Raw genomic sequence first — 15,410 nt, forward strand, 5'->3', positions numbered from 1 at the left:
GGGAAATGATTTAACGAGATAAAAAAAAAACACTGGGTAGATTTTTATTATAGGGTGGTTGTGTACACACTAGTGATGCGCGGATGAGCTAAAACGTCACCCGAATCCGCAGCTTCAAATAAATTATCCACCCGCACCTGTATTTTTGTCTGATTTAAATAGCCGCACCCAACCCGCACCCGATCATCACATCAGGATTCGTACGGTCATGAAAAACCTGGAAAAGTCATTAAACAGCAATTTCCAGGCCTAGAAAGTTTTGTAAAAATAAATAAACTCAAAGTTTTTGAAAAGTCATGAAAATCTATTTCACAAATCTCTGTATAATAGAATTATGTTTAATCAGATCGTGAATTTTGTTACGGGATTGCTCATTCCCGCAGCTTTCGACTTTAAAATGAGGGAAATTACTGCAAAACCTTTATTCAATATAGCGTGTAGGTTAGATGAGTAAATAAATCCACACAAACCATCAGATGAAAACAGCGTAAGTGATTCAGCTGTACCGCGTCTTCTCTCTTTGACTTTCACTTCACATCGACGCATCTAGAGCTGCTGCACGCTGCAACAGAAGACTTTAGCTCGCGTTTCGGGACAGTTGACAGAATTGTCAATTGCCTAATCGGTCATTGTTGCATCATCACAGAAATGTATTATTTTCACGTCTTTTCAAGCCATTCGATACTTCGGTAAGCTCAGTCACATCCAAAGCGTGTATTGCGAGTACCAAATTGAGAAAGTACTGTCGGTTTTGTCTTAAGTTAATGTAAACAGTTGCAAAATAAAACGCATGAGTATCAGTAATGGATCCATGAAATAAGCTGTGCCGTCTTTTATTAATGTTAATCAAACAACAAAAGACAATCCCTTACTGCTCTTGACAAAATAATGTTTTGTTGAATAACTTTTAATGTTAATTTAGTTTATTCAATTTCTGTAGCCTATTTAAAACACGTTCATAATTTAGAAAATGTAGTTAATACTTGCATCATTAATTATTTATTTTATCCACCCGTGACCCACCCTCAAATAATCAGAATGCATTTTCTTATTACCCGACTCACCCGATCCGCGAATTATCCGCAGCGCCCGCGGATTTAACCGCCATCCGCGCATCACTAGTACACACATTGCCAACACACATTTCAGTTCAAACAACTTGTAAAAGTGCATGTAGCATCCGATGACCCCTTTAAAGTCGGATATCCAACCTGTGAAATCGGGGTAGATCGATCAACCCCGACCTCAGCAAGATGTGCCATTTGACGTCACTGCTTCCAACTAACATATGTGGAACTACATTATGTCAAACTTAAAAACATTAGACATTAAGATTATAAAATGATACCATAGTTGTAGCTTTTCGTCAACCGTTTTCAAAACGAAATTTAATGTTAATTTTTTTTCTGTTTCTGACGAGACCACGTGGTCATTATGTTAACATGACGTGTGATTGACTCAAACTCACTGATGTTTGAATTGGGACATTTCAACATGGATGTCCCCTCTTCCGACCTTGTCTGGAACACAGGTGACACAGTAAGCATTACTAGGGGTGGGAGAAAAAAAAAACTGATTCCCCGATGCATTGTGATTTTCTCTTTAAATGTTTCTGAGCTTTTTTTTATGTGCAATGTCTCTTGTGTGCGCGCTAGAGACAGTCATATTCTTCTTGCTGCCAATTACACACTGTAGCAGCTGGACCAATCAGACAAACAATTATTTGTTATATTTAATGAATAATCCAACAGACCCCCTCACCCAGCGACAAAATTAGGTAAGCTAACACCCAAAATCAGAACATGGGCCAGTTGTATAAACAGCCACTATTCTAAGACTGTCTTAACAACTGGTTTGATCAACTAGCAGTTAGGCAAGGGGTAATCAGTTTCACTTTTTGGATTCAAATTGCAGATCAATCATAGAATCGAATCAAATTGAATCCAGAATCGGAACTGGATCAGATTGTGAGGTGTCTAAAGATTCCCACCCCTAGCCATGACGATGTGTTTACTCCTAAGAAAAAGACATGCTGTATAAAACAAACACACAAAGTAACTGAACTGAGACAAAGGTATTAAAATGGTACCCCTTATGATTCGACAACTACACTTATACGTTTAAAAAATTTGAATATCTTTCTTACAATTGTTAAACAGAGACAGAGAGACAGAGAGGGGAGGAGAAATAGGAAAAACAGGAGTGAGTTCTCTCAGGTTACTTGTGGTTCCATAGGCCTGTGCATGCCTGAGGACTCAGTGGAATTTCCATTGGAGTACAGTTCAGATCCTTGTGGCAAAGGAGACTGCTTGGGTGGAGCAGCATGAGAGGTGCCCTGAAGATTCTTACGATACCTCTCATCAGCCTGGGAGACGGACAAACAAGGCGAGTTAAAAAAAACAAAAATAGGATCAGCAGGTATCAAGGCAACACCCAGATAGCAATGGTGACATTGTTACAATGTTAAGTTTTTATCCAAACCAACATTTTGGTTGAGATTGATATTCATACTTTTTAAAGTATGTTGGATCAGCATTGAAATTTTGATGAAAGTTGACAGCACACGTGGGTAAAGACAGTGACATTGAACTAACAGTGATTTGTAGTTGATTAGCACAAGATCATGCAGGCATGTATCTCTGCAGAACACTAGTGGGTGTCTCTCAATCAGTGGGGCGTATCAAACCATGATGGGCATTTTCAACTGCTTTAGCCGATTTGCTCTAATCGACTAGGGGCTTGGTTTAGGGGTGGATCTTCATGAAGTGTAGTTTGAAAATGCACATTGATTGGTAAACACCCATTTTGGTTCTGCATGTGCACTTCTCAGTAATCTAATTGATGCTTCCTTATTAGAAAGAAAACAAAGGTGCATCCTATACAGAATTCTTGTTTGTTTAACCACCTGACATGCATGAATTCTCTGGGCTTCAAACAGTGGTGCATCTATCTTATTATTTCTCCATTCCTTTGTTTTGCGTGCTTGTTACTTGCATTTGATTTATTGTTACTGAATCTAATAGGATACATTAAGTAAACTATTCATTTTTCTAAATTCTTAAAACATGCATGCATCTTGCTTTAGTAATATTTATTAAGAATTTTCTGATGAAAGTTCCAACAATATTTAACAGATTTCTTGAAGTGCATGAACATTCTTCATGACATGAACATGAGCAAGAATATCATAGTTATATACACATAGCCCATGTATTGATCTATTACGCAATGCTTGCAGAGCACCTTGCATTCTTTCCTTTAGTAGGAGTGAAGGCAGATGAGGATGGACAATTAAAAAAAAAAATACAATGAGTAGCACCTGATAATGGTGACATTTGTTTATACATTGAGTTGTAGTCGAAAGGATCGTCACCTGTCCTGGGACTTGAAGCTATCCTGTACCTTATCTCCTGCTCCCTGATAACTGCTTAAACATGTAATCAATCATTCATAATTATTCAGAAAGTGACAGACATGGCTATTTTGTGATATTTAAAAAGAGTAAGGCCTACCATAAGATGAATTTCCTGCTTTAACCTGTTAAGTGTCAGCTGTTACATAATGTATTGCCTTTTTACTCTATCAAAAATGTTAGTAATCACCCTAAGTTAGACATCATTTGAAAGCTTAAAACCTCAAAATGCATCCTGTGTAAACAATTTTGAAATCGGACATTGCGATTACCAGGCAAATGATACTTTAAAATATTTTGGCGGTCTCCTCCCCCTAAGTGGGTGGTGTCAAGTGTCATATTACAAAATGTATTAACAATATTTTAATCAAAACTTTTATAATCTTGAAAAAAATACATATGGTTGGAAAGGTCTGAGTCTCAAGATTATTTGTGACAGAAGTAATATTGACAGAGAAAGGTAGACATCTGTGACAGAAAAATCCATTTAAAAAATGTCAATGGAGTTGGGGTGTCACCAGGTGGTTGTTTGTGGTATAACGGCCTAAATACAATCTCACAGGAACCTCAATTTTTTTTATATCCACTTCAAATTTGGAATATAACTTACTTAGACATACGGCTTTAATTTTATAGCAATTTTTGTGTAAAACCTGTTATGAAAAATATTATATAAAATTTTTACAGTGCATTTTCTTTACAGTAAAATTATACTTTCATATTTTGAAACGATTCCACTTCTACAATAAAATGTATTCTTCTTTAAAAAGAGTCCAACCTTGGGTCTGTATTCCAAAGTGTTCATTAATTTAAAAAATTTAAGTTTGAATAATGCACTTTCACGTCTACGTTCAAAAATGGGGGGTGACAGTTGAGAGGTTAAAGAAACTGTCATTAATATTTTTGAATGTGACTATGCATGACAACTGAATTGACTTGTTCTTAAGTAACATCATATTTTCTTTTTCAGATGTCAGAGAACCCAAAGGAAAAGAGGCAGTAGACTGATGCAAGCCATATTTTGAAAACTTGAACCACTGGACCACTTGTCGTAATGACATCAGACTTCTGAAAGTAATGTAATTTCTAAAGGATGTAATGCTTTTGTCCTTTTTGCCCCACTCTCTCTCTCTCTTTTTAAGAACTTTTTGTCATTGTGTTAAACTGTCAAATAAAATAAATTGACTCAACTGCTGGAAAGGTGTCATTCATGTTTGAAAAGGTTTTCCCTAAACTTTGAAATGGTCAGAAATATTAATGTTGTTTCAACATTAACTTGGTACATCAGATGGCAACATTATTTTATGTTGACATTTCAGTTGTATTTTCAATGTTCCAACAAACATTGATCAAATGATATTACCAATGACAGTTTTTGTTAATTTCAATATTGATTCAATGGCAGTGATGCAGAATCAACATTATAGTGTAACATTGATTAACTGACATTACCATTGATTCATTTTTGATAATTTCAGTGATTTTTTATTTTTTTTTTAATCTCACCAACTTATTGCAGGTACAAAAGTGATATTGAACCAACATCACTTCATAATGTTGATTCAATGACATTTTTATTGATTTTCTGTTCAAATCTCAATCTTCTTTCAGCATTAATCGTGGGTGCAAAAGTGATATTAACCCAACACCACTTTGTAATGTTAATTAAATGTCGTTGGTGTTGACGCGTCAACATCAACTTAACATTGTTTCAATGGTTGCTTGCTATCTAGGCAGTCAGGATATGCTCCTCATGACATCATGCTAATATTTGACTGCCTGCCCGACGGAGACAAAATAGGTGGAAATGATACAACAGAGGAAGCTGTATTAGGGCAAAATATATGTATAATAATCCAAATACTTTACCTGACATCAACATATATTCATTTTAAACTTGCTAAACTGTTTTTTTTTTTAAGAAGAAATTTAAAGGTTTCAGGATAAATACACTACAAAAGATAATAAATAATAAATAGAGCTTGCCAAGACACAACCCAATACTTTTCTTTCATAAAAGGTCATGGTTCAGTTCATGGAAAGAGCATTTTCTAATTCCTTCATTTCAATATTCTATAAAAAGGCAATGCATTGACAGGAGAAAAGACCCTTGTGAATGAAAAATAAGCAAACAATTTGCTACAAGCAGCATTAGTGCATGTTGGGGGAGAGCATCATGTGTAGATGTGTTCAGGCCTCCTATAACTCTACAGAGGATAAGCCATTTGGAGAATGAATGGGTGGAATGCATGAATGTCTTTGGGCCAGGACTCTCATCAAACTTGTGAAGTTTGGGGCAGATTGGACCTTGTATGTTTGAGTTACAACTAGTGATCGACCGATATTGATATTTTATAACAATAAAATACCGATATCAATTATTTGCGTTTATGTGCCCGATAACCGATATGCAGAACCGATACTTATTTACTGTTATAAAGTAAATAAATGACTGAGTGAAGTAAGTCCATCCTTCACTTTGGTTTTTCCTCCTTTCAGCCATCTTAAAAAAAAAATTTAAAAAAAAGTGCTGAAAACTACCAGTCTTTCATGTTAAATTTAATCGTCATATTACTATAAAAAAAAAATTTATTTAAAGCATCAGCAGCAACACTAATATTAACAATAAGCAAAATAAATGTAGAAGGTCTAATGTTTTCAAATGGAGAAAATAAATAATTGAAAGGAGTCATATCAACTTCATTTTAAACTACAGTTTTAGTAGGTTTATAAGCTGTTTAATTGGCTAAAGAGTGAAGAATAATTCACTGGATAATGTTTATTCACTGGATAATATTCTCTGGAATATTGAAATATAACAAACAAAACATTGTATTTTATTGCATTTCTCAACTGGCATGTTATATCAGAATTACTAATAATGTTTTTGTCGTTCTAGATTATGAAATGCCTGCTGACAGCACAGTTAATACAATTTAGGGGTGTTTTAAAACATTTGTGGTAAGATTTAAAAAAGAGAGAAATTAATCATTTTATTCATCATACATTAAAGTGATGAAAAGTGAGTGAAGATATTTAAAATGTTAAAGGATTTATATTTAATAAATGTAATAAATATATTTGATAAATTTGAACTTTCTATTTATCAAAGAATCCTGAAAAATAAAATGTATCACTATTTCCACACAAAATATGAAGCAGCACAACGGTTTTCAACTGATAATCAGAAATGTTTCTTGAGCATCAAATCAAATTGTAGTTATTCTGAAAGATCATGTGATACCGAAAATTAATGTAATTTTTTATTTGTAATATTATTTCACAATATTGCTGTTTTTACTTTATTTTTGATCAAATAAATACAGCATTGGTGAGCAGAAGAGATATATTTCAAAATCATAAATAATTGTAATGTTTCCAAACTTTTGGCAGGTACTTTAATAAAATTCTATTCATAAAATTATTATATTATATTATTATTATCATGATTATTGAATGCTGCTTTTTATTTTTACAGGACAATAGTTTGTATTATTAAAATATAAGATATATCTTTTAATGTGAAAATATATATTTTTAAATAATAAGTGCTGGGGGTGTGGCTTGGGGGCATGGTCAGATTTTCCTGCTTTTTTGTCTATAGCTGATCACATGCCTGAATATAAGACTGTTGGATTTGTATAGATTTAGCTGTGCATTATGGTGTCTTACGCTAGACATGACAAGTGGATAAAATCGAAGAGATAAAGATATTGTTTTCTATTCGATTCGTGCAATTTACACCCAACTTCAACATTATATTAATACACTGATGATCGATCTGGAATGGTCTTGCCATGGTGACTTAAGTCAACGACAAAAAATGAAAACAGGAAGAGGCTCATAAAAGTTTATTGTGTGATTTAGATCAGACTTCAGTCTGAATACATGGGTGGGTCTTGGTCATAGTGCCACCAGCTTGCAGCAATCAGTCAGAATGTGTCAATTACAACAGACGTGACGCATACATTCACATTCATTAATGAAATTCGGTAGGCACATGGAACATCACAACAGCTACAGAAAGTCTGTTAGAGCTATACCATGAACCCAACAGGAAGTTATAGGCTTAGATCTCTGTCACAATTCTGCGCGCAGAAGATCATATTTTGAGCACGCAAAAGTGCATTTTGCATGCACGCGAACTGAGTTTTGTGGAGAAAATGTTTGTCTCGCAAAGAAGAATATTTTGAGCACACGAAAATCAATTTTGCATTTAAAATAAGTTTTTGGATGTGTGCAGACCTTCTCTTTTGCGCGTGCAACATTTCACTAGCTTGCTCACCTGATGCCCACCCTCAGTGCTCTCTAAATGCCAACGGCTCGCTTGCTCAACACAACCCAGCGTTACAATATGCCATAATTCCAGCCAATCAGAGACGAGGCTGCTAAATTCTGATTGGCTGTCTTTACAACCAATCACAACATTACCTCGACAGCAGAAGAGGAAAAATACAGTGCATGCATAAGTTGATATTCTGATATTTTTTCCAAGCACATTTTACCAATTCCAAACAACATCAATCTTAATAACTACTATTAATCTTGTATTTAATCATTTATAATTGATATATAATTATTCATGAAGGCTGGAAGTGAAAAATGTCTTATATTCAAGTGTGCATAATTATTAAGCAGATTTTCTTTTAGATAAAATGAGCCAAAAAAGAGATTTAACTCAGACTGAAAGTCAAAAATTATTAAATGCCCATGAGAAATATTCAAAACTAATACAATACTAGAAATTGCAAAGTTAATGTATAATCATTGTACAGCAAAATGCTCAGTGGGTCAGCAGGGTCATTCAAAAACATGTGAAGAAAAGATGCATGTTAACTGCAAAAGAATTAGGAGTTAAGGTAAAGAATTAGGTGTGAAATCACCAGGAACCATTTAGTCTACCTAAGCAACCAGCGCCACCATTTTCCAGAACTGCAACCTACCTGGGGTCTCCAGAAGTACAAGGTGTCAGGTTCTCAGAGACTTAGGTTAAGTATAGAATCCTAAAAAATTACCCCTAGTTAATAAGAATCACATACTGAAGTGTAGCTCAGTACAGAGACTGATGAAATCTAGTATGCCACATCAAATGGTTAAAATGACTGTTTATCCTGAGAACATGTTTTTAGACATGGGAAAAGAGAAAATGGATGATGGAGAAACTACCAGTAGTGGAAGTTACAGTGAAATGTGTTAAATTAAGAAGACAATACTTTGTATCTGTAACATGGGGCATTTGGCCAGTGTTTAGCCCAGCTATACCTATACTGTTTGCTTGCTAAAATTAGGGACTGTCCCCACACAAAAAGCCCATTGACAAAAACGCAATCAGTCTTCAAGTATTGTACTACACTTCAGTATGTGATTCTTATTAAGGGTCTTTTTTTAGGATTCTATACTTATACTTGCTCCCTTGACTATTCTATACTAATATATATATATATATATATATAGTTTTATCTTCCAGAATCTGGCAGTAATTTTTGGGAGTTCATTTTTAGTCCGTCTCGAAATTTTATCTGTCGAAGATAACCTACTTAATAATTATGCACACCTGAATATAAGGCGTTTTTCACTTCCAGCCTTCATGAACAATAATATATAGATTATAAGTGATTAAATACAAGATTAATAGTAGTTATTAAAATTGATGTTGTTTGGAATTGGCAAAATGTGCTTGGAAAAAAATATAATCAGAATATCAACTTGCATAATAATTATGCATGCACTATTTTTCCTCTTCTGCTGTTGTGATAATGCAAGAAAAGTTGTGAATGGTTGTCAAGGCATCCAATCAGAATTTAGCAGCCTCGTCTCTGATTGGCTGGAATTATGGCATATTGTAACGCTGGGTTGTGTTGAGCAAGCGTGCTGTTGGCATTTAGAGAGCACCGAGGGCGGGCATCAAGGGAGCAAGCTAGTGAAACGTTGCACGCGCAAAAGAGAAGGTCTGCACACATCCAAAAACTTATTTTAAATGCAAAATTGATTTTCGTGTGCTCTAAATACTTTTTCCTTTGCGAAACAAACATTTTCTCCACAAAACTCAGATTGCGACTATAGCTCTAACAGACTTTTTGTAGGCCTACCGAATTTCATTAATGTATGTGAATGTATGCGTAATTGACACATTCTGACTGATTGCTGCAAGCTGGTGGCACTATGACCAAGACCCACCCATGTATTCCTGATCTAAATCACAGAATAAACTTTTATGAGCCTCTTCCTGTTTTCATTTTTTGTCATTGATTTAATAAGTTACCATGGCAAGACCATTCCAGATTTATCATCTCAGTGTATTAGTATAATGTTGAAGTTGGGTGTAAATTGCACGAATCCCTTGGAGGAGTATTTAAAAATTCAGACCAAGCTACCAAGGTTTTTTTCCAAGATGTCAAAACACAACTTATTTTACTACTGGCTATACACAGTATATCCTCTAGTCTTCATAATTGTCTCTTAATAACAATAGCTGACCATGTGGAAAAATACCTGAAGTATGTGTGGCCTCAGCATGCATAAATTATAGAAAACTTTAACTCTTTGATTTTATCCTAAATCTATACAAATCCAACAGTCTTATATTCAGGCATGTGATCAGCTAGAGACAAAACAATCAGGAAAATCTGACCATGCTCCAAAGCCACACCCCCAGCACTTATTTAAAAATCACTACAATTTGATTTGATGCTCAAGAAACATTTCTGATCATCATCAGTTGAAAACAGTTGTGCTGCTTCATCGTTTGTGTGGAAATGGTGATACATTTTATTTTTCAGGATTCTTCGATAAATAGAAAGTTCAAATTTATCAAATATATTTATTACATTTATTAAATATAAATCCTTTGTAACATTTTAAATATCTTCACTCACTTTATCACTTTAATGTATGATGAATAAAAAAAATGTTTTTTAATCTTACCACAAATGTTTGTGCACAAAAATGTTAAGCAGCAAAAACAGTTTTTAACATTGATAACAATAAATAGTAAATGTTTCTTGAGCAGCAAATCTGCATATTAGAATGATTTCTGAAGGATCATGTAACACTGAAACTTCTCTTTGTAAACAACAACAGATTTATAAACTATTCTAATGATGAATGCTGTGTTCCCAAATGCAAATGAAAGCGACTCTAACAGCAGTGAATCGAAACTGAAAACAGTATTGCAGGGCTCTCAAGTCTCACGCATTCACCGTGAGACACACGCATTTCAACCAGTTCACACACTCTCACCTTGTATTTCTCACACGGAGAAGTAAGGGATAACATGTCCCGCTATATACAATTAATGGACAATTAAAGTTCATAGCTGTCTCAAGTTATACAGAGTTAAATGCCACCTATCAGCCAATCAGAAATTAGAATGTTGTTGTTTCTGCATAAATTACGTGATGCGTACAATCGACGCCAGCGATTGTAGGCTATATCGCTTTGCGTTCACTGTCAAACATCAAAGGTTCATTTTGTAATTGTCAAATATTTTTCTTGATTACACATCTTGTTGTGATTTATTTCTTGTCTTTATTTTATTTCATAAGTTAACATTGCAAGTTAAATGTTTTTATTCGTAAAACATATTTAGTAAAACAGCCTAAATATGTCAGTGATTTTCTCTCATTTTAAATATATCATCAAGAATTATTTTTTTATTAAATTTTATTAACTTTTACTTAAAATTTGTTATAAAGACTTTTTAAAACAACTTCATAAAGCTATTCTTGATAACGATTTTTTTTTCATAACGAATAGCCTATATGAACATTACGAACAGCTATTGCTCAAAACTCATTTTACATTTAAAAAAAATCACAAATATGACATGAAATAAAATTATTATTATACTAAGAGCAAGATCCGATGAATGCTCTAAACTCTTTTTTTTTTAAGCATTTTGATTTTACGATTCCTGGACGAAATCACCTGCCTGTGATCAAAGATAGTGAGAGCTGATGTTGGGGAATATAGCCAAATTCGTGCTAAATTGATAGAGTCAAAAACTCTCCAACTGCTTTGAAACCAGAAGCTTTAACTTAGCTTTGGCTACCTGAAACTAAGGAAAGAACTAGAGATAGTATAACAATCGGTAAATCTGACAAACAAATTCATCCAAATAAAATAAATTGTTTTATGCATGTCAAAAATATAAATGCATCAAAAATAAAAAGAAATTTGGCCCCAGACAAGCCAACTGAACATACTGTACACATACAGTAGGATTGCAGAACTTGCCCTGAGCATGTATGTCAAGCTCTGTGTGTGTGTAGTGCTTCACACTATAGCCTATATTTATATAATTACATCACAACCGTTGCAAATTTTATGATAGTACTAAGCAATCTCAAATTCTCACCACCATTTATAAAGTTACCGGGCGAGTAACATGTTTCAGCGCTGATTCTATTCGCATTTGGTGAATTGAACCATTTGAACCCTTTTATCTGTCTTTTATCAGATGGCGCCGCGAGCTAGTACAGTGCTCTCGTATGTCCATTCCGTTTCTAATGATGTATTAGAAAATATAACTTTTTCAGTTTATTTGATTAATTGCTTAAGGCCATTTCACGATTTTAATCATCATGCATTAACCAGCATTACCCTGAGCATGCCCCCTGAAGGACTGAAACAATGAAACAACTGAAACAAAGTGATTTAATACCAGTAGTTTGGCCTGCTCCTGCAGCAGCTGTTGCTGAAGGATTTCAAGATGTCTTTGCTCCTCCTCGAGCTGCCGGTGGATAAACTGCTGTAAAACAAACAGTCAAACAAGTGTTTAGCTTAAGTTCTATGTTATTATAAACGTGAGATATCTAATAAAGTAACCTGTTCAAGGTCAATCCTTCTCTTTTCCTCCTCGGCTCTCCTACGCTCTTCTTCCTCTTTACGTCTAAGTTCCATTTCCTCTTTGTGTCTCTTGTCCTCCTGTTCCCTGCGTCTCTGCTCCCGCTCCTGCTGCCGTCTCATCTCACGCTCCCGTCTTTGTTGCTGTGAGAAGTTGAGTCTTTTTTTCCATATTTTTACACCGAATGTTGTCCAAACGAAAATACTGAATCTGTGCATGTTTTTCTTATTTTTTCTGGGGACAGTTTGATTACTTTGGGCTTTGCAAATTCATGTTTACAACAGGGATGTGTGTGACAACTAATTTGAGTAACATGTCAACAAAATTTTGTAACTTATTAGTCTACTAATCTTACAAACCCCCAGGATACAAACACCTGTAAAAATCTGTATAAGCAATCTATCTGAAATTGTCTACTTTATCTATGCATCAAACAGTCAAATCCCATACTGAATGCCGCTAAAATGTCATATACAGTACATGTAATGTGCTTGCCTTGCATTATGATCATTATACATTTAAACTTAAGTGGTGTTCACTCAATCAACACTAACCAGTATAGACATACTAAAATCAACTGAATTAATAGGCAGCACAGGACCACTAAGAACAAACTCAATATTATAAACAGAATTCCTCAAAAAAAAGTTTAAGATATGTCAGCACATGTTGTGACACTGTCACACAAAGAAACATGTTTTTACCGTTCAATATATATTAAGATGGTTTTATATCTATATTTGAGTTTTAATGGTTTTACATGCGTCTTAGCCATTTTAATCCTCTTAATCATTTTAATGCGTGTATGTCTTTAAATGTTCATGTCAAACAATCAGGTTCATTCATTGACCAAACAACACTGCACTCACTGGATTGTGGAGTTATTTTAGGACTTACCATTCCAGTATCTCACTCATCTCGGATTAAATACACTACTTATTCATTCTACTTTTGTCATTTGTCTTATCTTTTAAAACACTTATTTTACCTCACACAGTGTAATCGAACCCCATTTAATAATTGTAACCTCTTCCGATAAGGGTGAGCATTACAATGTAAAAGTATTGTTGTTTGATGCCACCGCAACCGCCTACACTTCCATTTTCTCCAAAATCACTCATAATCACACACACATTCATGCAGAACAGTATAAGCCAGATTAAGACAAAAATCACAATATTTATATTGGAGACCAACCTCCTCAAGTCGTCTTCTTTGCTCCTTCTGCTGTTCAATGCGTTTCTGTCTCTCAGCCAATAACTGGCGCTTATATTCCTCTTGTTCTCTGAGTTGCTGTTCCTGGAGGAGCTGTTGTCTCCTCAGTGCCTCTGAACGCTCTTTATTCTCCTGCTGCAGCCGAATGAAGTCACGTCGCAGAGTAGATTCACCAGGCACATTCACTATAGAACTGAGGGTGAGGGGACACATCAGTAAGACTTGCGACAAACCACCCAGGAATACGCTGAAAGTTTCAAGATACATCTGAAGCCAAGTATGTGTTACTTTGGAACAAAAAAAATTTTTGGGCCAGTTTTGTGATACCTGGGCTCTCCTTCCTGCTCTTGTGCCTCTTCTCCCTCTTCTTCACTTCCACTGTACTCATATTCGGTCTCATCTGAAAGGAGAAATTAATCTCATAAATTTTAAATTTGCTTTAAAAAAAACTCCTGCAAAATTCTGTTAACTCAGCTTTACAAAGTGAAATAAAACACCACAAAAATCTGATAACATAATTACACTGAGTTGGCAACCTTTATATGTATTTGTACCACATTATATACAGTGGTATTGGTATTGCCTATGTGTTTTACAACCAATGCTAATTAACAAGGTTTACGCAGTCTGATCCAAAGATGCATGCACGTATGAGCAACAGAAAGAAGCTTTTTGTGCAAAGCTTATTGTGATTATTGGATTGCAGGCACTACAAATAATGTTTAGTGAAGTTTTGTTCACACATCAACTGAAAACTGCACAGACTTAAAGATCAGTTTTGGGATTTAAGTCGATTTATCTTGGTTCATCAAAATTAAGCCTAAAAATCAAGAAATTGATATCAATCCAGCACTTTCAGGAAACACTTTCACCGCACTAAAAATTGTTTTACTATTTTAAAAAACATATCCTGTTAAGAATCCCTGTATTAAAGTGTCTAACCTCTCTCTCCTCTCTTCTTACGAGTGCGGTCAATGTGGTCTTTGAGCTGGATGCGGACATGTCTCTCGTTAGGTTGGTCTCTAATGAAAGGATGTTTCAACAGTTGCTCTGTAGAGGGGCGATGGTTGTAATTCTTCACCAGGCAGGTTTCAATGAAGCTGAAGAATTTCTTGGACCTATGGAAAATGGGAATAGAAGATTACAGAGAAAAGCAGAGACTGGTCTGTTAAAGGGGTAATTCATTAAAGGCAATTTTTTATTAATCGGCACTACACAACTAAAGAAATCCGAGAAAAAGGGCTGTGGGGAAAATCGGTAGGAAAACTTCAACACCCATAATGCACTGGGCTCGATCAGACTGTCTGAGTGCAGAGATACAAAAATTCAGAAGTACAATCTGCAGTTTCAACAAAAGCCCTGTAAACTGTGGCATTTTACATCATCTAGCAGACTTTTGTTGACAAATAAACAGGAATATCTGGGTGGAGGTAACAAAGACAAATTATGCACATTGTTCATTTACTTATACTGCCGACACTGGAACAATACAAAGCTGACTGAAAATCAGTGATCTTACCCTTTAATTTGGACAACCAAAAGATTAAAGGGATTCTTAACTAATAAAGGCTCATTTTTGCACGGTTCCTTGAACAATACAATGCTATGCCCTGAAAACACTTTTACCATAGTGCATGAACACATTTTGATGTTGGCATCTCATTAGCTCAACATATAAGGCTGACGACATAAACTTGCCCATTGTAAACTTCCTGTGAAACATTAGTCTTGATTAGGGGTCGACCGATTATCGGCCTGGCCGATTATTGGCGCCGATGTTAAGCATTTTTATGATTATCGGTATCGGTAATTTTCAAAACCGATTTGCCGATAAAATGACTTAATTTTGAAATGCGCTATTTGGCTCTGATGCAGCCTGTCAGAACTCACCACTCTGTGGCCTAAAGCAGTCTCCGCCCACCACCAGACATTGCTTAA

The 15,410-nt window shown here is 35.1% G+C and overlaps 1 protein-coding gene across 3 annotated transcripts in view; it reads right to left on the bottom strand.

Moving 5' to 3' along the window:
- The window catches only part of LOC107566655 (mitogen-activated protein kinase kinase kinase kinase 4-like), a 107,365-nt gene that overhangs the window by 38,754 nt on the left and 53,201 nt on the right, over positions 1 to 15,410 (bottom strand). For all 3 annotated transcript variants that reach the window (XM_016252156.1, XM_016252155.1, XM_016252154.1), the window contains exons 10-15: positions 14,415 to 14,590; positions 13,800 to 13,872; positions 13,455 to 13,665; positions 12,239 to 12,400; positions 12,075 to 12,161; positions 2,222 to 2,365 (exon numbers count right to left, since the gene is read on the bottom strand). In XM_016252156.1, coding sequence (XP_016107642.1) covers positions 2,222 to 2,365; positions 12,075 to 12,161; positions 12,239 to 12,400; positions 13,455 to 13,665; positions 13,800 to 13,872; positions 14,415 to 14,590 — 853 coding nt within the window. The remainder of the gene's footprint in view (positions 1 to 2,221; positions 2,366 to 12,074; positions 12,162 to 12,238; positions 12,401 to 13,454; positions 13,666 to 13,799; positions 13,873 to 14,414; positions 14,591 to 15,410) is intronic.

The sequence above is a fragment of the Sinocyclocheilus grahami genome, unplaced genomic scaffold, assembly GCF_001515645.1.
Source record: "Sinocyclocheilus grahami isolate Dianchi unplaced genomic scaffold, SAMN03320097.WGS_v1.1 scaffold1090.1, whole genome shotgun sequence".
NCBI lineage: Eukaryota > Metazoa > Chordata > Actinopteri > Cypriniformes > Cyprinidae > Sinocyclocheilus > Sinocyclocheilus grahami.